Consider the following 25,973-nt stretch of genomic DNA (forward strand, 5'->3'; position numbering starts at 1 on the left):
AAACTTAAAGTTTCTGAAATAAGGCCACAAAACACATACTAAATGTGTCCACAAGACTTTTGACTAATGGATGTTGTCGCCTTGAGTTTTTTCTTCAAAATGATCTGAAAATCATCATGCCTAATCATTCACATAAAACAATACATTCGTTTAAATTTTATATGACACTTTTTGTTTGGAAAGGCAATATGCGCAGAGGCGTGACTTGCTGTGATTCACACCTGAGAAGACAATGGGCCCGCATATAGAGCGCATAATGGGGCTGCATACTAATGGGGCTGCATACTAATGAGCCTTTCATTCAGGTGTGTCACTGAGCCACAAGAATGCAAGGACAAAAAAAAAAAAAAAAAAAAATATATATATATATACAATACAAAATTGGTTCCAATTTTTTTCTTCTTCAAATTGTGCTTGCAAATTGTATAATATCCAAGGTAAACATTTCTAGTAATTGTGCAGTTAATTCTCATACTGTATTTACAGAAAGTTTTGGAATAAATCCCAAATGTGTCACTAATAAAACACAATACAAATAATTTAAAGAGAAGGCTCATATTGACCTTTTAAGATTTTGTTTACATCTACCTTGTACCTATATTTTTGCTATTTTATTAAAAAGGTTACAATTACAACAACAATAAAAATGTTAACTATATTTCAAGTGTAATCTTTCTATATAAACTTAAGTATACATTTTATCATACATATTTCACAGTTACGGATTAATTAGTTTGAATATAGCCTACGATCGAACAAACACTATAATAACATCTTAGTTGACTTTATTTTGACAAAACATAATATCATATGAGCAGAAATTGCCAAACATAAGCTTATTTGATGTGGCAGTATTTTACAGTAAAAACTTTAATCTATCAAAAATTAGTCAACGACTTGTTGTCTTTCATATGTAACATATAGTTTTGATTATATATTAGGGCATATAAATGTTCATTTGCAGTTTAATACGTTGCTTATACAAAAATATTTTATTTCAACATATTTCAGTCTATTTTTACTCATCTCAGTATAGTAATATAAAAGCTGGTAAAAGCTGTTCATTCATTCACACACAAAAATGCGATTCATATTCAAACAGTCTTTTTGCGTTTACAGACACTATTCATATCGCGATTAGAACAAAGCACTTGAGAATAAAGAATTTACCTATTCCTCAGCTGGATCCGTTGCTCCTCGAAATTAAACTACCTGCACTTCTGAGGTAATTTTTTCCAGGATTATCATTAAGATAGTATTATTCCTCACAGCGTCGTAAATATGAGTCTCTTTCGGTCGGTTATCCAGCTGATGTGGGCGTGGATCGCCTCTGTGTAGCATTTGTGTTTGAATAGCGCGCACGGAGAGTGGGCGTGGTCAGATTATCTTTTAATGAGCTGAGACGAGAACGACTGATATCTCTCTCTTTTCGTACAGATTACATAAAATGAGAATATTAGTTTTTTTATGTAAATTACTTCATTTAAAAGAAGATAATTCAGGCTTCATGCCTGTGTGCCTGTATACCTGTTTGACTGAGTATTAGCTGAGTTATAGTTAATTTTCGGACGCGTTTCAGAATGGACTTCACTGACAGAGAAAAGGCAGAACGTGCATCATGTTTATTTTTCTTTATTTGTCGAAAAGCACAACACTTTGTTTTTATTGTGAGTATACACAAAAAAATAGACATTTAACAGGATCGAATGATGTATAACACTTGCCTGTATGACGAAAATCGACAGAGTTATTTTAGTCTCTTTTGCACTGATAAGAAAAAAAGTGAGCTGGTACCGACCCCAGAGGGATATATTTATAATGTTCTATGTGCATGCCAGGTTAAAGAGATGTGTTTTTAGTCTTGATTTAAACCTAAATAGCAAAAGGATCTGCCTCCTGCAGTTGATTTTGATATTCTAGGTATAGGCCTACATTTTTAGATTGCAGTAGACGTGAAGGACTATAATGCGTTAAGATATTGTTTAAGTACTGGGGAGCTAAACCATTTAGTGCTTTGTAAGTAATCACCAAGATTTAAAAATGTAGACAATGTTTAATTGGGAGCCAATGCAGTGTTGACAGAACCGGGCTAATATGGTCATACTTCCTGGTTCTAGTAAGAACTCTAGCTCCTGTGTTTTGGACTAGCTGGAGTTGCAGGGCAACCACCCAGTAGAGCATTACAATAATCTAGCCTTGAGGTCATGAACGTATGAACTAACTGTTCCGCATTTGCCATTGAAAGCATATGTCGTAATTTTGAATTTTTAAATTTTTTAAATGGAAGAAGGCGGTTTTACAGATGCTAGAAACATGGATTTCAAATGAAAAATTGGTATGAAAGAGCACACCCAGGTTCCTAACTGACGACGAAGACTTGACAGAGCAGCCATCAAATGTTAGACAGTATTCTAGGTTACTACGTGCTGAGTTTTTTTTGTTCAATAATTAGAAACACTTTTTTTTTTTTTAGAATTAAGTTGTAGGAAATTACTAGTCATCCAATTTTTTATATCAGCTATGCATTCCGTTAATATTGTGAATTGGTCATTTTAGTTGGGGCACGGAGAAAAATAGAACTATTTATAGATAGAGTATCATCAGCATAACAGTGATAACTAATGCCATGCTTCCTAATGGCATCTCCCAAGGGTAGCATGTACAGGGTGAAAAGCAATGGTCCTAGTACTGAGCCTTGCGGTACTCCATTCTGAACTTGTGATCGATATGACTGTTACACAGGATGTTGTTGTGGGAAGGAGGCGGGAACCGGCAAACGTTTAAATACTTTTAATAAATAAATAAATACAAAACAAAAGTTAATGCCCCTCACGGACAACTGCTGCCACATTTAATAAAACAGAAACAGTTCAAAATAGTTCAGGCTTGTCCTCTCTCGACCCTCACTGTCGTTGCTTTAAGTCTATTCAAAAGAATGTTGTGGTCGATGGTATCAAATGCAGCACTAAGATTCAGTAACACTAATACAGAGATACAAACACGATCGGATAAGAACAAATCTTTTGTAACTCTAATGAGAGCAGTCTCAGTACTATGATACGGTCTAAATGCTTACTGGAAATCCTCACAGATACTATTTCTTTCTAAAAAGGAACATAGTTGTGAGGAAACTGCCTTTTCTAGTATTTTTGACAGAAAGGTTAGATTTGAGATCGATCTGTAATTGACTAATTCTCTACGATCGAGTTTTTTTTTTTTAAAGAGGTTTAATAATAGCCAGCTTAAAAGTTTTTGGTACATCCTAATGATTTTAAGAAGAGGATCTAAGAAGAGAAGTGGTTAATGTATTAATTAACATGAACTAACAATGAGCAATTCATTTGTTACGCTATTTATTAATCTTTGTTAATGATAGTTAATAAAAATCTAGTTGTTCATTGTTAGTTCACAGTGCATTAACTAATGTTAACAAATAAAAATGATTTATTTTCATAATGTATTAGTAAATGTTGACATTAACAATGATTAATAAATGCTGTAGAAATATTGTTCATTCTTGTTCATCTCATGTTAACTAAGGTAGTTAACTAATGTTAACTAATGAAACCTTATGTAAAGTGTTACCTTAGTTTTTGTTCATTTGGCAGATTTCATGATTTCAATATATTTGGTCTTTGAACAGTTTTAAATGATAAAAAAAAAAAATCCTCATCTAATTGCGTACAATTAATGAATCACATCACAAATTCAGTTACTTTTTAAGGAAAGAAAACACGCGGTGCTAACCCTACTTCTAAATTACAAATGTGAAATGTTCCTTTACCTGGGGTTAAAAGCGGTCTTTAGAATGATAAAAAGCCATGGTTAAGCACAGTGTGAAAAGCCCTTTTGTGTGTGTGTTTGTACTGCATTTACCACCTTTTTTCCTCTGCTTATTTCTCAGGCCAGTCAGCTCGGTGTGTACAAAGCTTTTGTGGACAACTATAAAGTCGCAGTGGAGACGGCAGAGAAATGCAGCCAGGCCAACATCCAATTTCAGAAGATCTCTGAGGTGAGGTCATCTACCTCTGACCATCCAGTCCTAGTGTTGTTACGATACTGGAATTTCCAACTTCGAAACGATACCTTAAAAATGATCGATATTCCTAACCATTTTCCAATACCACAGGGAAAACTGTCTCATATACCGCCATACAGATAATTAGTTAATTTTGTTATCATTTTTTGATAATTTGAGTCATTGTGTTGCAATCGTTTACACACAGAACAGGGAGGCTTTATTTGAATCGTTGAACTAAATTTAAAAAAAGAAAAGTAAACAAATTGCAAACGATAGCACAAATAAATACAATAGAAATAAAGAGACAAATTAAATAAACATGGCTTTAAGTTTTTCAGGTGGGTCTAACAGTAGTATTCAGGTAAGAAATAATACAGAAATTAAAGTAATCAAATGTAAAATAACACTGGATAGTCTACATTGTAAAAATGAAATGCAGATTAATGCTTTCAATTAAAGCTACAAAAGTTATTCCGTCAAGAGCAGAAAGATATTTTCTGTTTGTCTTTTGTTCTTTGATTAACATGACAGACAGCAGAAGGTTTATCAGGCGGCTGTGACTTTAAAGGCAGGGTAGGCAGGTTTTTTGTAAAAAACTTTCCCCCGAATTTGTTTAAACTGTCTTTATATACCAATACATAATTAAAATGTAAGTACTCTGAAAAGGAGAGTATAAAAATCGAGTGTCTGTAGTCCTTTCAGGGCTGCAATAAACACAGCTACTTATTCAATTCACTCCCACCCCCTCCCTTCTGGGCTCCTTCCAAAGCCACGCCCCTAAAACACATGAACGCGCGATGCCGAGTCCGACCGCTCAGCTGGAGGACGCGTTTACCAGCGCCGAGCGGAGAGGAGCCCAGTGCATGAACTGACATCATGTCAGAATCACATGTAATACAATACCTAACTTTATCATTATGAATATAAACAACTAACATGGCTGTTAGTACTCACTATCAAGCTAGCATATCGATACATATCGAAGTTTAAAATATATTGAGTATGATTCGGTAACGAGCTAGTAACATAAGGCAAAGCTAAAAACAGGTTGCACTGATGCACGTTTTCCCGTTACCATCAGTTACACTGTGATGAAGGTGAATTTCGTGTAAGATTCATAACATATACGCTGTTTTGGATGTAAGAGCTTCCACGATGAGAGCACTGTTGGCTCTGATGAGGACTACACTCCGGAGACAAGTAGGCTACCGCATCGTCGGCTCAAGGACAGGTCCGGGGTCGAGGGCGAAGCAGAATACTGTCAAACGGGTGCGTGCATGTGGGCAGCTCCTGTAGCAGCAGGGGTGGTATAGCCATGGTAGCGAGGGAGAGTGACAGTCGCCCAGCCAATTATTTCATTCGTTCCGAATGGAAATAAGTAACTGTGTTTATTGCAGCCCTGAGAGGACTACAGACACTCGATTTGTATACTCTCCTTTTCAGAGTACTTACATTTTAATTATGTACTGGTATATAAAGACAGTTTAAACAAATTTGAGAAAAAGTTTTTTTTAGAAAAAACCTGGCTACCCTGCCTTTAAGTACATATATCCAATATTCTGTTACACAACATGCGTTTTCTCTCAACTTTTTGCGTTCCAAATCTCACTGTATTTACCTAAATACTCTGCAAGATGGGCATTTTGACAATTTGGTATGTATTTGACTGTTTAAGTGCAATAAGCCATGAATAATAACTTTTTGTAGTCTCAAGCTGTTTGAGAGGCTGCTTTATGAGAGTGGTGCACGCACTTTTAGTGTGAGCACGAAATCTGTGGGAATTACTAAAATTATCATTTGAACAAACACGTAAACCTAAGAATTAAACATGCAAAGTATTAAATATCTGATTATTCATCTAGATTATGCTCTGATGCCTTAAACTGAGTTTGACAGATGATAACAGGCAACATTACATAAACTTAAATTGGAACAGCCTTGCCATATCTAAAGACCCCAAAATACAATTGGGGCTGAACTCTTTTGACCTAGCAACTGCATAGCAACAGGCTTAAACCACATAGCAACACTATTGCAATGCAAGTGCCCACAAAAGCATGTTCACATCACATCTAGCTATCATCCTCAGCTTGATGCTTTTACTCATACACACACATACACAAGCAGCCTTCTGCATCACATTTCTCTTCATTATTCCATGCAGGATGTATACGTCACATTTTGCTGTCTGAGCCAGACCAGGCTCTGTATATATGTGCACTTGTGTTGGTGTGTGCTTATAGTAGGCATCTTTTCCGTTGACAGAATCTGAAAGTTAAAGGTCCAAAAGAATCCAAGGACTGCACCACAACCGCCACTATGGAGGGTAAGAGCGTATCTATTGATCTGTGATGTGTGTGTGACATGCATGAGCGAACCGTATTTACAGTATGTGAAAGCCTGAATCTGTTTGTATGTGATTTGATGTGTTGATTGATGGTACATTGCGAGAGTGAATTGTCATGTATGCGCAAGTGAGCTGTGAGCAGTGTCTCTTAAGAATGAGTTCAGCTCTGCATCTTTCTACTTGTGTATGCAGCATCCACAACTCAAGTGTGTGTGTGTGTGTGTGTGTGTGTTAGGAAGAGTGCGTGCTTGCTCATTCTGAGTGTTTTGGAGTGTGGGAGAGCAGGAGTGTATGAGTCTCTCTCTCTCTCTCTCTCTCTCTCTCTCTCTCTCTCTCTCTCTCTCTCTCTCTCTCTCTCTCTCTCTCTCTCTCTCTCTCTCTCTCTCTCTCTCGCTGTCTTGGCCGTGTTTGTGAGGGATGGATAAAAGGGGCTGCAGAATGAGAAGGAAGTAGTGAGAGAGCATTTAGAGAAGACTGCAGTTTGTCATGGAGATTCTTCTAGTTCTCCGGCTGTGTTGTAACTGCACCTATGGTAACTGTATTGCATTTTAATGCTTTGACAAGCTGATGATCTGGATGACTCTCAATTCATGATTGTTGTGTGGTTTGGTTTGTGATTTTTGTTTTAATTGTGTCCATGCTATCTGATCAGAACTGTTTTAGAGCTTAATTCTGCCGGAGAACGGTATCTAATTTCAGTGCAGCAGGATGTCTGGTAATCGTGCATATATACTTTTGATATTTGGAGCCTTTACTACAAAAGTTCTTTATTAGGTAAAAATATATATTTATTAGATTATTAAAATATTATTTCATACTAATTGAAAAATGTTTCTTTTAAAATCTGCAATGAAAGGTTCTTTGGGGAACCCAAGTTGATCCTTCTATGACATTGCTGTGATAAATCCCTTTTGGAACCTTTATTTTTTAGAATGTTGAAAGATCTTAAGAACAATGGCACTTCTGATGGGTCAATACTGCATTCCAGTCATGCTAAAATACATGATGTAGTAACAACTACTGTATACCATATACAAGGGGTGTGACGATACAACTTAGCTCACAAGACAATACAGGATATTGGGTTAATGAGACGAGACAATATGTTTAAGAAACACTATATTTAAGGAATATTCAATGGCAAAATATGACTGGAAAAAGTCTTTTATTCAACTGAAAGTCACAAAATGCAAAACAATGTAGGTGCATTTAACTTATCATGTAACTAATCTAGGGCTGTTACTAACAATTATTTTGGTAATCGAATAATTGGTCAAGTGAATAACCTTTAAAATAACTCAAAATTACATATAATAACCAAGAGGCAATAATAATTGGTTTACATAAAGTATCAAAATCAAGTAATTTATAGTTCCCTTTCGTTGTCACTCCGAGTTCCGTCGGATGACGACGAATGGGGGTTTCGCTTAGAAGCCAATCAACTTCAAGTACTTCAAAACGAGCCAATGGCAAAGAAATGCCATGGGTCTGCGGAATTTGCATAGCGTAACTCCGCCTCACCTCGTGAGTATATAAGGAGAACGCTGGCAGCAAACCGGCATGTTTTCGCTTTGGAGCCAAGTTAATCCTTCGTTCCACAGCCATCTCTGTACTGTCAGTTCTTCAGACGAGCGAGATTCTCTGGTGTTGGTGTGACGGCGATCTCCGGCGAGGACGCGCTTCCTGCTTTTCTGTCCGTGATTCGACAGCGAGTGTGTTTCTCCCCGGGCGCTTCAACACAGTCAGAGTTTCTTTTCTCACAAAAGAGCTTGCACGCGGCACGTCTTTTTAAAGATGCCTCGCCCGTGCACTTCTGGTTGCGGTAGACTCGTTGATGACTCTGATGGGCACGAGTGGTGCATAGTGTGTTTGGGCATTAATCACGCTAGAGCAGCACTCGTGGATGACTCATGTTCTCTCTGTGGGAACATGACCATCGCAGCATTACGATCAAGACTCGGTGATCTCGCAAGAGTGAGGGTCCCCTCATCCACACCCCGATCTACTGACTCTAGAAATAGAGCTAGTACTTCGGCTGGTGGCCAGGGTGATCTGAGGATGACGGTTTGGAACAAAGCGCCGACTATCAGTCCGTGCCCAGCCGCATCCTCTCCAGTGCTGCAACCCGTGAGTGTTCGGGGGATTCCGGCGGGATCATCTTCGGGTGTCCCGCAGGTTTCCTTTGACGCTCCAGAGGATGACGCGATGTCTATCGCAGCATCACAAGGTGGGTCTGAGTCTTCTGGAAGTGAAGACTCATCACAGCTGCCACCTTCGGGTGTGAATACAGTTGTGCTAGAGTCTGATCCAGAGATGACGGCCATGCTGTCTCGAGCCGCCGCGAGCATCGGGTTAGAGTGGAACCCTCCGCCCTGCCCCGAGCGCTCGCGGCTGGATGACTGGTATTTGGGTCAGGCTGCGGACCCCCGTCCGCGTCAGGCCCCGATACCTTTCTTCCCGGACGTGCATGATGAGATCTCGAAGTCCTGGAAGACTCCCATGTCTTCCCGTGACCGCTCGCTGATTTCATCCGCCTTTCCTCCCCTCGATGAGGCCGCTGCCCGTGGGTACACTGGGCTCCCCCCGGTTGAACGCTCTGTTGCGATGCAACTGTGTCCTCAGAGCGCTTCTTCTCGTGGTGAGCCTAAGCACCCATCCAAAGCCTGTATGTACTCGTCTGCGTTAGTGGCGAAGTCCTACAGAGCTGCGGGGCAGGCAGCCGCCTCTTTGCATGCCATGGCCATTCTGCAGGTCTACCAGGCCCAGATGCTCAGGGACATGCACGAGGGCAGGACAGACCCGGGGCTCTTCAATGAGCTGCGCGCCGCCACCGACCTTGCTCTCCGAGCGACGAAGGTGACCGCACGCTCCCTGGGTCTGGTGATGTCCACAGCCGTGGTCCAGGAGAGACACCTCTGGCTTAATCTTGCTGATGTGGAGGATGCCGAGCGGTCCCGGCTGCTCGACACCCCCATATCGCAAGATGGCCTTTTCGGCGGTGCAGTCGAGGATTTTGCCCAACAGTTCTCGACTGCCCAGAAACAGACTGAGGCTATTAAGCACATTCTGCCCCGACGGCCCGCTGCTGCCTCCACTCAGCCGACCGGGCAGAATACTCAGTCTGTTTCCCGCCGAGGGCGCCCTCCTACGGCTCCCACCCCTCCCGCCCGGCCCAAGCAGCAGCCTTCACCCGGGCCCGGTCGCGGAGGAGGCCGTAGGAAGGCGCCCCAGCCCTCTCCAGTCCCGCCCCCCGCTAAATGCCGGGTCAAGCGGCGCTCCTGAGACGGGCTGCTCAGGGATGATGTACACTTCTCAGGAGGTGGTAGCAGGACCACTCCTTCCCCCGGTGGAGGGCCGGGGGAGAATCTTGAGAGAAGTGACACATTCATCTCTGAGCACACAGAGTTCTCGGACGACACGGTGCGCCGCCCCCGGGCCGTGCACCCCTCGTCCTCCTCTGTCCCAGAGCCGGATGACAGTGCGCGCCGTCCACGGACCGTACCACTCTCATCCTCCTCTGTCGCCAGACCCCTGGCAGAGCAGACCCCCGTGGAACGTTCGTCCTTCCCTGGTCTGCTCTGTCAGGACGCGGTCTATGACTGTACCCCCACACCGGGCCGCTATGCCGTCCACGTCTGGGTCAGCCATACCGCCTCGCTGCTCCACCGACGGGAAGTCTGTGGTTCGGATGACCCCGCTGGTACAGTCCTTGGGAGCCTGGCTAGAGCTTCCCAACCTGTCCCGCTGGGTCGCACGAACGATCAGGCTCGGCTACGCGATTCAGTTCGCGCGGTCTCCTCCCCGCTTCAGGGGAGTCCGCTCCACTTTGGTCGGTGGCAATGCCCCTATCATGAGAGCGGAGGTTGCTACCCTGCTGGCGAAGGGTGCGATCGAGACTGTCCCTCCAGCCGAAATGAAGACCGGCTTCTACAGCCCGTATTTCATTGTCCCGAAGAAAACCGGTGGGTTACGGCCAATCCTGGACCTGCGCGTTCTGAACCGCTCCCTTCACAGGCTGCCGTTCAAGATGCTCACCGCCAAACGCGTTTTCGAATGTGTGCGGCACCAGGATTGGTTTGCAGCGATCGACCTGAAGGACGCCTACTTTCATGTCTCCATCCTCCCTCGACACAGACCGTTCCTGCGGTTTGCTTTCGAGGGGCAGGCATATCAGTACGCAGTTCTCCCATTCGGGCTAGCCCTGTCTCCTCGCGTCTTCACGAAGGTCGTCGAGGCAGCCCTTGTTCCCCTCCGGGAACACGGGGTTCGCATTCTGAACTACCTCGACGACTGGCTAATCCTAGCTCACTCTCGAGATCAGCTTTGCGAACACAGGGATTTGGTGCTCCGCCATGTAGCCCGTCTGGGCCTTCGGGTCAACTGGGAGAAGAGCAAACTTTGCCCCGTGCAGAGGATCTCTTTTCTCGGTATGGAGATCGACTCGGTCGCCATGTCCGCGCAGCTTACGAGCGAGCGCGCGCAGTCACTGCTGACTTGCCTGAGACAGTTCGAGGGCAAGAGTGCGGTTCCACTGAAACTTTTTCAGAGGCTCCTGGGGCATATGGCATCCGCAGCCGTGGCAACGCCGCTCGGATTACTCCATATGAGACCGCTTCAGCTTTGGCTTCGCGACCGAGTCCCGAGGTGGGCATGGCAACACGGCACGCTCCGAGTACCAGTTACTCCGACCTGCCGTCAGACCTTCACCCCGTGGGGGAACCTCAGCTTTCTACGGGCAGGAGTGCCTCTGGAACGAGCTTCCCGGCATGTTGTTGTAACGACAGATGCCTCCACCACGGGCTGGGGTGCCATGTGCAATGGACGTGCTGCCGCGGGCTCCTGGACAGGACCCCACCGCCTATGGCACATCAATTGCCTCGAGTTGCTGGCTGTACAGCTCGCCCTGCGCCGCTTCCGAGCCGTGCTCTCGGGCCAGCATGTACTAGTCCGTTCAGACAATACCGCGACCGTAGCGTACATCAACCGTCAAGGTGGTCTGCGCTCCCGCCGTATGTCGCAACTCGCCCGCCACCTCCTCTTATGGAGTCAGAAGCATCTGAGGTCGCTTCGAGCCATTTTCATCCCTGGAGCCCTGAACTGTGCAGCCGACGAGCTGTCACGGCTTCAGCCCCTCCCCGGAGATTGGCGACTCCATCCCCAGACGGTTCAGCTGATTTGGGACCAGTTCGGGGACGCACAGATAGATCTGTTTGCCTCTCACGACTCGACCCATTGCGCCCTGTATTATTCCCTGACCGAGGGCACGCTCGGCACGGATGCACTGGCGCACAGCTGGCCGCGGGGCCGCAAGTATGCGTTTCCCCCAGTGAGCCTCCTTGCGCAGACCCTGCGCAAGGTCAGGGAGGACGAGGAGCAGGTCACCTTGGTAGCGCCGTACTGGCCCACCCGGACCTGGTTCTCCGAACTTGTACTCCTCGCGACAGCACCTCCTTGGCCCATACCTCTGAGGAAGGACCTACTTTCTCAGGGACGGGGCACCCTATGGCACCCTCGTCCCGATCTTTGGAACCTCCATGTGTGGCTCCTGGACGGGACGAGGCAGGTTTGAGTACCCTACCACCAGCGGTGGTGGCTACCATCACTTCCGCTAGAGCGTCGTCCACGAGACACGTCTACGCGTTGAAGTGGAACCTCTTCGTCAACTGGTGCTCTTCTCACCGAGAAGACCCCCGGAGATGTTCGATCAACGTCGTGCTTTCCTTCCTTCAAGAGGGGTTGGAGCGAAGGCTGTCTCCCTCCACCCTCAAGGTCTATGTCGCCGCTATTGCCGCACAGCATGATCTTATAGAAGGTAAGTCGGTGGGGAAGCATGACCTGATCGTCAGGTTCCTGAGAGGAGCGAGGAGACTGAATCCTCCTCGCCCTCCTCTCGTTCCCTCTTGGGACCTCGCAGTGGTCTTATCCGCCCTGCGTAGTGCTCCCTTTGAGCCTTTACAGTCAGTCGAGCTTAACTTCCTGTCAATGAAGACGGCGCTTCTGACTGCATTGGCCTCCATCAAGAGGGTAGGGGACCTGCACGCATTCTCCGTTGACGAAGCGTGCCTGGAATTCGGGCCGGCTTACTCTCACGTGATCCTGAGACCCCGGCCTGGATATGTGCCCAAGGTTCCTACCACTCCCTTCCGGGACCAGGTGGTGAACCTGCAAGCGCTGCCCCCGGAGGAGGCAGACCCAGCCTTGGCACTGCTCTGTCCAGTACGTGCTCTCCGCATCTATGTAGACAGAACGCAGTGTTTCAGGACCTCAGACCAGCTCTTTGTCTGCTATGGTGGGAAGCTGAAGGGAAAGGCTCTCTCCAAGCAAAGGTTGTCTCACTGGATAGTGGACGCCATTGCTTTGGCATACCAGCAGCAAGGTCGACCGTGCCCCCTTGGTGTGACTGCCCACTCCACCCGGAGTGTGGCATCCTCTTGGGCTCTAGCGCATGGCGCCTCGCTAACAGACATCTGCAGAGCTGCAGGCTGGGCGACACCTAACACATTCGCCAGATTCTACAATCTCCGAGTGGAGCCAGTGTCCTCTCATGTACTCGCTTCAACCAGCTAGTACCGGACCCGCTCAGGTGTCTTCGCTTGCTCGCCACTCCACTCCACGGACTGGATACGTGCGATATTCTCCTCAGGTGAGCTTCTCCGAAAGCCCTGAGTTCCTCCAGCACTCCTGACGTCGGCGCCAGTGTCTCTTGCCTGCGCGTCGGCTAGGTGCCTCCCGTGTGCATGGTACCTCCCGGAGCTACCCCCACATGTGTATTCCCACTGTAAGCCTCTCTGAGCATGTGTCTTTCCCTTGGCAAGCCACCTTGCCACCCCTGGGGTTGAAATATTCCACCTGCGGCTGGATACCCCAGTGATTCCCCATATGCATCCCTCGGGTCATATGTGTATTTCTAAGTCCCCCCCTCTGGGTTGGCAGTAATTGCATACTTCCCTAAGACCTGGGATATGCTCCCCAGTGTACCTTGGTATTCCTGTGTTAAATAGGAGTCCTTCGTCCGTGCTAGTCTCACGACAGGGATCTCAGATTACGCAGGGCACTGGAAGACAGCTGAGAAGGTGGCGTGATTAGACTGGTATCCCCATTCGTCGTCATCCGACGGAACTCGGAGTGACAACGAAAGGGAACGTCTCGGTTACGGATGTAACCCTCGTTCCCTGAGTAGGGAACGGAGACGTTCCGTCTTCCTGCCACTTTCCGCTGTACCGCGGGGATCGCCTGAACTCAGGTTGGCTCCTCAGCGAAGAAACATGCCGGTTTGCTGCCAGCGTTCTCCTTATATACTCACGAGGTGAGGCGGAGTTACGCTATGCAAATTCCGCAGACCCATGGCATTTCTTTGCCATTGGCTCGTTTTGAAGTACTTGAAGTTGATTGGCTTCTAAGCGAAACCCCCATTCGTCGTCATCCGACGGAACGTCTCCGTTCCCTACTCAGGGAACGAGGGTTACATCCGTAACCGAGACGTTTTATTGAACAACACTGTTAAAATACATAATGTAATATACATATTATAAACAATCAACTTATGTACATTATGTATTGTAACAAATACCTGCAGATATCACCAATCACCAGGCCGGTGATTGTTGTTGTTACACTTTAAAGCATTGTAGCAAATTAGCTTGAAATAAATATTAACAATCAATCATAACTTGTTATAATTGATTATGAATATTTGGATCAGTTAATAGAATTAACTTAAAATTAATATTACAATCAATCCACCTGTTCGTCCCGTGAACACTCAGTGTTAATTGTTTAACAATTCTTATAAATGTTCATTTACGGGAGAGGGAAATGTCTTTCTTATGGCTCGTTTCCACTGAGCGGTACGGTACAGTTCGGATTGGTACGCAATTATTTGCGTTTCCACTGTCAAAAGTTGTGAATAAGCCGAACCGTACCGTACCACTTTTTGGGTACCCTTCCCTTGGGGTACCTAGCACAGTGGTACGGTACTAAAAGGTGGAGCTAGACTCACTGCAGAACGTTGATTGGTTGACAGAGTATCGTCACTTGCACGTGCTACAAGGGCATTAGAAGCGCCATTTTTTAATATACAGTTGAAATATAATACTAATGTTATTGTGTCACGAAATGTAGTTTTAAGAGTTTTTCAGGCGAGAATGTAGTTTTTTAAAGCTCAAATCTGTGGTTTATTTAGAGATTTATGATAATTTGACTGAGATCCATTCCAAGCAATCACCGGGCGTTCGGCGCTCAAGTATCCCGCCTGGAACAGCCTTTCCTCGGCTAGTCGTTCTGATGTTTGCCGCTGACTCTGACGTCTCTGTAGTAGTTAAACATGAGATATAATTCGTCTTGTATAGACCTAACAGGCGATCTTTGGTCTCGTGAATCTATAATTCGTTCCCTGGCCAATAGTTTTGGCAGAAGGCTAAGTGAAGTTTCATATATTTGAGCGCTGAATTTGTATATTTGACTGAATTGTTTGCTTTATTACAAGACCATCTGTAATGTTGTTTATTGCAACATTTGTACCAATGCACATATTGCCTGGAATATGTTTAATATTTTTAAATAAACAAAAAGAGGCAGGGTTGTGTTTTATATTTAGTTTCGTTATAAATATAGGCTACATGCAGTGAATAAAATCAATAGGCTATGCGTTGCCTGAACCACATTTGTGTGCTTATAATGTTTAAAATGTATTTAATGAAATCGAAAAGAAGCAGAGTGGTGTTTTATAACATATTTTGTTTTATTGTTGCCTAAAATGTACATACAGAGATAACCGGAGTAGCAGAGCGAGCTGAGTGGCGTTTTCAAGAACGCGCTGTTCCATTAGCAGCTAGCAGAATTACTGGACTCGTGTCCTCGGGAGTCATTCTCCTGAGTCGGACTTTGCGTAGGCTACTTGGTATTGAGAAACGCCTAATGCCGGCGCTTGTTTCTTGTGACAAACATGCCGAGAAGCAAGAACAAGATCTGCAGTATGTCATCCATTGTTGTTTACTATGTCGCTTTAATGTCGCTTTCTTCTTCGTGCGAATAGGACGTCAATCGCTTCTTTCCGGCAAACACCACGTCTATCAAGTAAGGGTACTGTTGGCGGTGGAAACGCTAGCCGGATCATGGTTTACCGACCCGAACCGTACCGTACCGTACCGTACCGCTCAGTGGAAAAGAGCCATTACTGTACACAGTACTACTAAGAGTCTGTGGTCAAAATCTAAAATGTAAAATAAACTTTGTTGCAAGCAGAGAATGAGAACCAAATACGTATTGTGCAGTTTTATTAAGTTTTATTAACTAAATCACAAACATAACTAATCTAAACACACATACATACATGCATAGGTAAAATGGTAAGTGACAGAATGAAACCGGAAGCAGGAAATGGAACTATGGAAAAGATCCATTTAACTATGAAAAGAACCATCAGCTTATCATTTTCAGAGCACCTCATTAAATGTATACTTGCATGGCCTTTGCAGTGAAGACACTTTGTGAAGTTCCTGAAGAAGGATTTTGATGGTTCCATGAGTCTCAATCGATTTCTTCAGTGTTGAATGAAGAAATGTTGATGAACTTGAATGGTTTGTTTGACTTTGTTCTGGTTGAAGGTTTTCTCTCTCTCCATGAGCACATGGCTGAGATGCACATGCAGATTGTGAGCCAGAGAAGCCATGCAAGGCAAGGCAAGTTTATTTATATAGCACATTTCATACACAATGGCAATTCAAAGTGCTTTACATAGAAGAAATTAAAATAATCAAAACAAATAAGAATAATTAAAACAGTTTAGAATAAAAAATAAAATAAAGTAATACTGGTCCACCCCTATCTGAGATGGAAGAGATTGAGCCGGTTTACGGTGCCACTGGACCTCTAGCCCAGGGACGTACTCTGCTGGGGTGGTGTTACACCAGTAATGCCCAGCGGGGCCCCCACAGAGCACGCTTCGCGTAAACGGAAGCTCAAGTATGCTTGCGAGAACCAATGAGGTTCATTCTCATGTGTTACGCAGTACCTTTGAGGTTCCATAAGAACCAATGAGGTTCATTCTCATGTGTTACGCAGCACCTTTGAGCTTCCACAAGAACCAATGAGGTTCATTCTCATGTGTTACGCAGCACGTTTGAGCTTCTGCAAGAACCAATAAGGTTTGTTCTCGCACGTCAAGCAGGTTTGGTTGAGCTACATTTTATGTTCTCTGATCAATGTTTAAATGTAAATAAAAGCCTAAATTAAAACTGTTCATCATATAAAGTGATTAAGTATCTTCAGAAAATTTGGACTAAACCACTTATATGGATATTAGCTTTATGATCTTTTTGAAGCGTTAAAGTGGTAGTTGCGTAGCTGTCAACTGAGAGTACAGAAAGCTCTCAGATTTCATCAAAAAGATCTCCATTTGTGTTCCGAAGATGAACGAAAGTCTTATGGGTTTGGAACGACAGGCGGGTGAGTAATTGATGACAGAATTTTCATTTTGGGGTAAACTAACCCTTCAAGTTCTATTTTCCGAGCGTGAAAATGTGGCACGAGATCTCGCCACAGTCCTACCATATACTGCATTCTTGGAGATCAACTAGGGCTCTGGGCTATGTGGCAAAAAATATGATCACAATATTTGTTCATATTGATCGATATACCATTATTACCAGATTGAAGAGTATCCCGATGATTATGGAGGACCAACTCTACCATATTTAAAAATAAATACAGAAATAAATAAATGCTCAATAAATAAATAAACAATTAATTGCCCAAAAAAATACAATAAACAAATAAATGTAGGTAGAAATTAAATTATACAGTGAGACATAAATGTATATACCTCTTTTAATTAGCTTCTTTATTTATTTATCTTTGTAATAATTACCTTATTTATTAATTACTTATTTTTTGAAGTATTTATTTATGTGCATGTTATAATATTTTTGTCTGTTTTATTCTTACTTTGTATTTTTTTACCCTATTTATTTCTTCAATGCTATTTATTTCTGCCTGTCGTTTTTACATTTCTGTATGCATTTCTGCCTCATTATGCAAATGAGGAGGGGCTGTGTCTTAAGGGGTCAACTTCTGCCCATTGGTTGGTTAGCATTTTACTGCATCGGTCGAATCTACATGCCACCGGCCGCGATTTTTTTTTTTGCAGGGTGGTACGGGAAGACTCATTAATATTCATTAGGGAACTCATCCCTGATTGTCAATTTAAAAGATACATTTTAAAGTCAAGAAAGTCGCAGGTTGATGTAAAACTGTTGAGGTATAAGACTGTGAAAATACGTAATTAAAAAGACTACAAACCCAAAAGGCGCACATTTTCTCTCAATGAATGAAGCTAACTTTACTGAAGCTAACGTCTGTCATTTGTTCTATAGTCTTACGTTATAATCGTAACGTTACGCCGTCATGCCCGAGTGTTTTGTACCAGACTGCACACACACGAGCAGCGGATCTCGCTCGTTGTTTCGCTTCCCCGGAGATGTAGTTCATTGAGCGATTTTCACATAAAACTAAATGTCACTCTTCTGTTTTATGACAAACTGCGACTTTCTTGACTTTCATAATTATCTTTTAAATTGACAAACATCATATGTGTAATTCAGGGCACAGTTCAGACGGAATAAAAAGATAAGTTGTCTCTCGCCATTGACTACCATACATATTTTTTCCGAAATAAGGTCCCATTAGCCGGAAGCGGAGGGGAGGGACTTAGGCTCTCTATGGGCAGAAGTTGACCCATTAAGACACAGCCCCTCGTCATTTGCATAATGAGGCAGAAATCCATACAGAAATGTAGAAACGACAGGCAGAAATAAATAGCATTGAAGAAATAAATAGGGTAAAAAAATACAAAGGAAGAATAAAACAGACAAAAATATTATAACATGCACATAAATAAATACTTCAAAAAATAAGTAATTAATAAATAAAGTTGAAGATTATAATGGACAATAAATAAATAAGGTAATTATTACAAAGGTGAGTAAATAAAGAAGCTAATTAAAAGAGATATATACATTTATGTCTCACTGTATAATTTAATTTCTACCTACATTTATTTGTTTATTGTATTTTTTGGGGCAATTAATTGTATGCTTATTTATTTATTGAGCATTTATTTATTTCTGTATTTATTTTTAAATATGGTAGAATTGGTCCTCCATAGATGATGACTTAAGCCTGGAAAACCAGAGTTCATTAATTAAATTTTAGAATAGCCTATAGTTTATTAACAAAAATAGAATAACATAACTTTTAACTGTTCAAACATGCTTTTTCTGCCTTAAAACATTAGAATTCAGGTTGCCTTGTAACTTAGCAGCAAACATATTTGAAGAGGTACAAACTATACAAAAAAAAGTTCACTGTTAGATAAGATAAAATAAAAATAAAGTAAAAAAATAAATTAAAAAAACTATGCACTGGTAGAAATTTTAGTAAAAAGTGCAAAATATAATCCAGCCATTTTGCTACACAGATTAACATGGGACCGTATTTTCATTTTCTCTGTGTTGTCGCTGGTATGGTATCTTTTCAGATGATGGAATAGGTTTGTTGTGTTTCCCGCTTTGGTTGGAACCGACCGATTACATATTTTGTAGACCATCTGGGCTGGCTCACACAGAACACGCTTTTGCATTCCACTGGGGTACTTTTTCCATGTTTTGTTTACATATATTGCCAGAGTAAGGATGGCCCATTCACACCAAGAACTATAACTATAAAGGTAACTGTACCAGACACAATAGACCGTAGTCAGGGTAGCACTATACATCTTTTACAGGAATGAAAATGAGGCTGTGAGTGATAGAATTACAGTGCGTTCAATGGATCGTACTGTTGTTATTTAACAACATACCAATTGTTCAGCTGACGAAATGTTTTTCCGAAAAAAGAAACCTTTCAGTATACACTCCATGAAACCATTTTAAAAGACCTTTATAGTACACAGTGCGTGTCATTGTATAGGTAGATCTATCCCTCACAGCCACATTTTCTCAATGTATTTATCATTTATCAGCGGGAAAAAATCGCTGTGAAAGTAATTCCAACGATATTGTAGACTCTGCTATTCTTTTGCAGTTATAATTATTTTAAAAACTATATCATTATCGTTATTTTTTTATCATCCCTGGTCTGAACCAGGGATATATTTGAACCAGCTTATATATTTAATATATAAGCTTAACATCATTTTTGAAAATTTATGTTTCAGTTGTTCTTAATAATGCCCTTTAGCCATGACTGTGTTCATAATATAGCACAACTTTTGTAGCTACTTACTTAAAAGCAGAAGTAAATAGATGAAATATTCTGAATGATACCCATCCACAATCTGACTTGTGATGCAGCCTGGATTCATAATCGTTTGGCCAGGGGAGAACTGGTCCCACAGCTGAGCCTGTTTTTTTGCTCCATTTCTGTTGCCTTTGGAATTTGGCATCCTTGCCACTGTCGCCATTTGGCTTGCTTAGTTGGGGACACTTAATATTCAGCAATATTATTAATTTGACTGTACTGACACTATTGGATTAGAACTGAATTGAGCTGGACGATGACATCACTGTTTTTTTTGCAAATTCTTTAAAGCGGAATTTAACTAATTTCATAATTGATGAACTTTTTTATTATACCTTTATTTAACCAGGAGGTCCCATTGAGATTCAGAATCTCTTTTACAAGAGAGACCTGGCCAAGGTAGCAGCCAAATCACAACAAATCCATACATAACAAACACCAAATTACATTTTCATGATAAAAGAAGTACAAAAAGAGCACAATGAGACTCTTAAGAAAAACAAGAACATGTCTCCATCACAACAGATCAGTTATTGAACTGATCTGACCTCAGCTGAACAATGTCATTATTTTCTTTAAGAGCTGCTTTACAGCAGAATTGAACTCTGTTTGCATCATTGAATCATTATTTTCCTGTTTATCAATGTAAAGCTCCTTTGAAACAATCTGTGTTGTATAAAGCGCTATATAAATAAATAAGCACTACACTTTGTAAAAGTTCAGTGGATAGATCCTGGGGTCTCATTTATAAAACTGTGCGTAGGATCCTTACTAAAAGTGTATGTGCGTCGGAAAGCCAAAAATGGCGTACGCCTAAAAATATTCAGACTTATAAAACCGTGCATACGCCAGAACCTGCGCAAAATTTCCTTTATAAAACCCAGTCAGCAGAAGATTATGCGTACTTGCGTCTCCACTCCGTTTCTGATAGCGATGCCATGCAAACTGATAGAACATAATTTATGAATCATAACCTGCCAAATTGGCTAGTGTGTTACCCACCACAGTGAATTTTCACCTGCATTTGACAGGTTGGCAGACAAACCCTGGTACACACTGTTGTAATCATAACGATTTGTGGTTTGCAATATTGCGTACTGTGTTTTGTTTTGATTTGTCTTGCGTTTTGCTTTGCTTTGCTTTTTGTGTTGTCCATTTATATTATTATTATTTTTTAATTGCAGTATATAGGTGATATTTATTTCGAGAAATACTTTTTGGAGGATGTAATAAGTGTGCAATCCTGCTAATTAATAAAGTATCATGGTCATAGTCTGAAGGTTATTAAACAGTTCTTCTCTGCAGTCAACTTGTAGAGTCAGTCCTACTTGTAAGTATGTCAGTGTGAGCTAATGCCAAATCGCATTTTCTGAGTTCATGTATGGGCTTTCCTTATGCTTTACGCAAATCTAATGACTTCTGCCACTTTCTGTAAACTGCTTTATCCAGTCACATCACACTCTCTGTCAGACCCTGATGTAACACAATTGCTCAAACATATATATATTTTTTATTTAGCAAAGAATAAGAACTGACTAATTTTTATCTTGTGCGAGCATGGCTCAAATGGTAACAGCCCACAGCAGGTGTTTTTTTTTTTTGTTTTTTTTGTGCAATATTTGTTTTCCTCTTCTAGAGCTAAATTTATGTTTTTAGACTCATAACACTGACATTTCGATTAGTGACACTCTGCTTGCAGCGCTTTGTGATCATCCACACGTGGGTGTTTCGAGAAAATATGAAAAGAGGAATAATTTTTACTGAGTTAAAAGTTTGAATTCTGACTCAGAACTTGGCTGATCTGAAAATCTTTTCGGTTCCCTCATTTATGACAGTTGCATCTGAACTGGAACTATATTTTGTGTTAAAGAGAAACACTCCAATTCTGCTTTATACAGTAGTAGCCAAAAGTGATGTCCGGCCAATCTTTACCCTTTATTCAATTATTAAAAGTGTGTTAAAGAATTTGTAAGCATATTGAATAGTTGTGCCAGGCTGTAATACAAAGAAAATACGAACACATGGAAAAACAAGTGAGAACTGTCAAAATATGAATAACTTATGTTGTACTCAGTGTATTCTTTTTCCTGTGAGCTTTTTGTTTTTCTACACATTTTTGCATATAGTGAAATGAAACCTGTAGCTGTAGTTTACCTTTTTTGCCAAATCATTTTGTTAGATAAATACCTTAACCAAGTTTAGTTTAGTTCTTCCATCATATTTAAAATATATATACAGTATATTATATTTATAATAATATTATAACATATTATAGTAATATATTTAGAAATATAAAATATATGAATATATATATACATATATATATATATGTATATGTATATGTGTGTGTATTTGTACAAAGTATATGTGGCGGCCGTTGCAGCGTTCACAGAACCTCCGCACGGCCAGTCATTGGGAAAGAACGAGCTGGTCATCCGTTTCCTTAGAGGAGCTAAAAGGATGAACCCTCCGCGCCCCCCGTCGGTTCCTGCATGGGATCTTTCTTTGGTCCTCGAGGCCCTGAAAGCCTTTCCCTTTGAACCACTACAATCCGTGGATTTAAAGTACCTGTCATTTAAAACCGTTTTTTCTGACAGCTCTGTCATCAGTTAAAATGTGTGGGGGGACCTTCACGCGCTGTCTGTCAGCCCGGCGTGTCTTGAGTTCGGGCCAAATGACTCTAAAGTCATTCTCAAACCTAGACACGGTTATGTTCCCAAAGTGATTGGTACTCCCTTCAGAGCGCAGATCATTTCCCTATCGGCTCTGCCAGCATCCGATAGCGAATGCGACGCCAATCTCCTCTGCCCAGTCAGAGCGTTGAGATTATACACTGCGTGCTCCGCCTCTTTCAGACGCACGGAGCAGCTATTCGTTTCGTTTGGTGGGCGCACTAAAGGTCTCGCCGCCTCGAAACAGACACTGTCCAGGTGGATAGTGGACGCTATTGCGGCTGCTTACGCTCCTTTGGGCGTCAGGGCTCACTCCACTAGAGGCATGGCCTCATCGTGGGCGTGGTCCAGCGGGATTTCCATCCACGACATGTGTGTGGCAGTGGGCTGGGCTTCCCCGTCCACCTTTGTCAGATTTTACAATCTGGAAGTTCCCGCCCTGCAGGCAAAGCTTCTGGCGGTATAAGTGTGATACTATCACTATAATCAGCTCTCCTGGTTGAGCTGAACTACTGGGTTGCTATATGCTTACACAGACCGGCGCCGCCGCTCTGCTGTTCCCTTTAAGTGCTTATGTACATGCGCTGACCCGCACTGCTGCTGGCCACCTTATTATCCCCACTTATCAGGGCTCCCCGGGTTCCCCCCTGGGCTCATGTAGTGGATGCTTGGCGCGCACGGCGTTGACAAAGGGTTCCCGTAGCGTAAGCTAGCTTACGCAATACGAGAGAAGCTCTCGTAAGAGAACGTATCGGTTACCTAACGTAACCTCGGTTCTCTCTAGAAGAGGGAATGAGTATTGCGTAACCGGCCGTGCTCGCGCCACGTGCGACTTTCGCTTCAGTCGATGAAACCCAGGGAAGCAGCCTCTGAAACTCGCTTATATACACATAGCCACGCCCATTCTGGTGGGCTGTGATGCCATGAGGGCGCGAGCGCCTCTCATTGGGCGTGACATCACGCCAGGTTCACTGATAGGCTGCTGCAGTTGCCGCAGAGCAGCCTATGAGCTCGCTAGATAGCCCGCTCTAGGTCTGGCAGCTGCTGCACTGCGTTGACAATAAATACAAAATTAAGGATAATTTTTGGCTTCAATATCTCGAAAAGATGAATCTTTCCCGTAGCGTAAGCTAGCTTAACCCCCTGGGGTCGGCTATCGCGCCGGCGCGATTGTCTCGCTTTTTTTCTTATCAGTGTAAAAGAGACTCAAAATACTCGGTTAATTTTGATCTTACATATAAGTGTTGTACATCATTAGATCCTGTTAAGTTTCTATTTTTTTTGTGGATACTCACAATAAAAACAAAGTGTTGTGCTTTTCACCAAATAAAGAAAAACAAACATGATGCGAGTTCTGCGTTCTCTCTGTCAGTGAAGTCCATTCTGAAACGCGTCCTAAGATTAACTGTAACACCGCGATTACTTGTCACACAGGCACGAGAGGTTTTTCTTTATGAAGCTTAAATTCTCTTCTTTTAAATGAAGTAATTTATATTAAAAACAAATATTCTCAGTTTATGCAATCTGTATGAAAAGAGAGTGCTGTCAGTATTTTTTCCCCCAGCTCATTACACTTCATTACGCGTTAATCTGACACGCCCACGGAGGACGCGCGCTATTCAAACGCAAATGTCGAGGCAAGCCATGACAATGCCCACATCAGCCGTTCCACCGCGGCGGTAAAATGTGTGGTGTATTTGCTGCCTTTTACCGCTAAGAGGCGCTACAATCATAGACTCTGAAAAGTGTTCGTTTATTCCGGTTTATTCTCTCTAATGCGTAATCTGCTGCCGCACCGCGCTGATTCAGAGCGATTGAAAGCTGGTAGCAGAAGAATTCAACAAGTGAAACGTAGTTAAAATAATTCATAATCACAATACTGAAATTAGGCTACTGAAATGTAATTGAATAAATAATGAAAACATTTCAACATAAAACATTGCAATAAAAACATTTGGGCTACATGAATGAGGCTTTACAACTTTAACAGCATACAGAAGACAGCTCAGTGATCAACGCAACGACACGAGCTTCGAGGAGCTTCATTCGACCCGAGATCGAATCTCAATGTAGCATACATGTTGTTAACCGATGTTGTCCTACGTTTATATTTTCCCACCTTGATGCTTAAATAGGTAACTGTTTATATCTGTTTACTTATTTAAAGTCAAGAGTTTTGTTTGATTATCATTACAACATAAATTTGCTACATTCCTGTAGAACCGCAGCAGCTGCACAAACGACAAAAACTGATGAAGGAAGATTGTCAGCCGATTGCATCAGAAAATGAAAATGAAGAAGCTCGTCTTTAGTCTGCTAAATTATTGTGTAATGTAAAAGAACACTAAAATTACTTAAGTTTGAAACCAAGTTCGAACATTTCAAGGTTTAAATTGTTTAATGTAAAACAGGGTTGCATCTTGTTTAGAGTTTATTTCTTTTGCGATGCAAAATAAGAAACACTAGGCTAATCTTATTCTTGCGACATTTTAAATTTGTATTGCCAAAGAAATTACAGCTAAATTAAACAATTAAAACAGTAGGCCTACAAAACGAAAATTGTCCAAAGAAACATAATTAAATTAAAAACATGCGTTTCTCTTTGCCTCTCTCGCGCTGGATCTCTTTTTAACAAGTTTATTTAGTCTCCCTCCCCGCGCGGGTCTCTCTCTCGAAATTAAACATTTCAGGGTAAAAACACATCATACAGCTGATAATACTGTATATGTCGCTGCGTGTCAGCCATACAAATCACGAAAAAATTATTTAACCTTTAATTGTTGCTTCAAAGACACAGCATGCCTTGTTGAATTCATCTTACAATAACTTCAATTGAAATTTTGTGTGAAAAAAACTTTAAATAGGCTACAATAAATAAACTACAATATTTATAATTTAATAAGATATGGGGTCTACATTTGGACACAGATTTATCCTTACAATAATTTTGCCTGCTCATCAGGCTGGCTATCCGACACTCTCCATATGAAAGAGGAACATTAACACCTTTGTCCAGCAATGTCCCTCCAACCCCCCACAGGCTATCGGAGTCTGAGGCTGACTTAACACAAAGAGAAGTCGCAATTCACACTTAAATCGCTATTCTAGACAGTGTTGATAATGAAGGAATTAAATGATTTAAGTTACATGTAGCCTAGTGATATTTCTGTCACAAAAGTTTATTACTAAATATTTCATTATTTCAATAATTGATGAAATAAAACTGGTTTGGGCCAGCTTTTTCCAAGCAAAACTAAATATAATCTGAAAAAACGCATGTTAATTTGTTGTCATGAACAAAATGTTCAACTCAATATTAAATTCTACAGGGATCTTTGGATCCTTACAAGGCATGCAATTTGTGAATTAAGTTTTTATTTTATTTTGTATTATTCAAATAAATATCGAAACACGGTGCTTCGTGGTAATGCTGCTAAATTAAATAACATTTATAGAATAATTATGAACTTAAATGAAACAATATCGCAACATTTCGACAAATACATTATTTGATTTGTTTTTACATTTTAATTCAGGGCGATTTAGCCTACATAGAGCGAGATTTTCACCCTTGTCTTGTCATTTTCTCATTGGGAAGCGCTTACATTGCATGTTTGAGTAGATCCTCTGTAGGCCT

General features: G+C 42.0%; 1 protein-coding gene across 3 annotated transcripts in view; it reads left to right on the forward strand.

The window, feature by feature from the left end:
- Positions 1-25,973, forward strand: part of abr (ABR activator of RhoGEF and GTPase) — a 490,805-nt gene that overhangs the window by 245,761 nt on the left and 219,071 nt on the right. For all 3 annotated transcript variants that reach the window (XM_056236039.1, XM_056236049.1, XM_056236060.1), the window contains 2 exons: positions 3,905-4,012; positions 6,287-6,347. In XM_056236039.1, the coding sequence (XP_056092014.1) occupies positions 3,905-4,012; positions 6,287-6,347 (169 nt within the window). The remainder of the gene's footprint in view (positions 1-3,904; positions 4,013-6,286; positions 6,348-25,973) is intronic.

The sequence above is a fragment of the Rhinichthys klamathensis genome, unplaced genomic scaffold, assembly GCF_029890125.1.
Source record: "Rhinichthys klamathensis goyatoka isolate OS25496 unplaced genomic scaffold, OSU_Roscu_1.1 h1tg000019l_1, whole genome shotgun sequence".
In the NCBI taxonomy this organism is placed as follows: domain Eukaryota; kingdom Metazoa; phylum Chordata; class Actinopteri; order Cypriniformes; family Leuciscidae; genus Rhinichthys; species Rhinichthys klamathensis.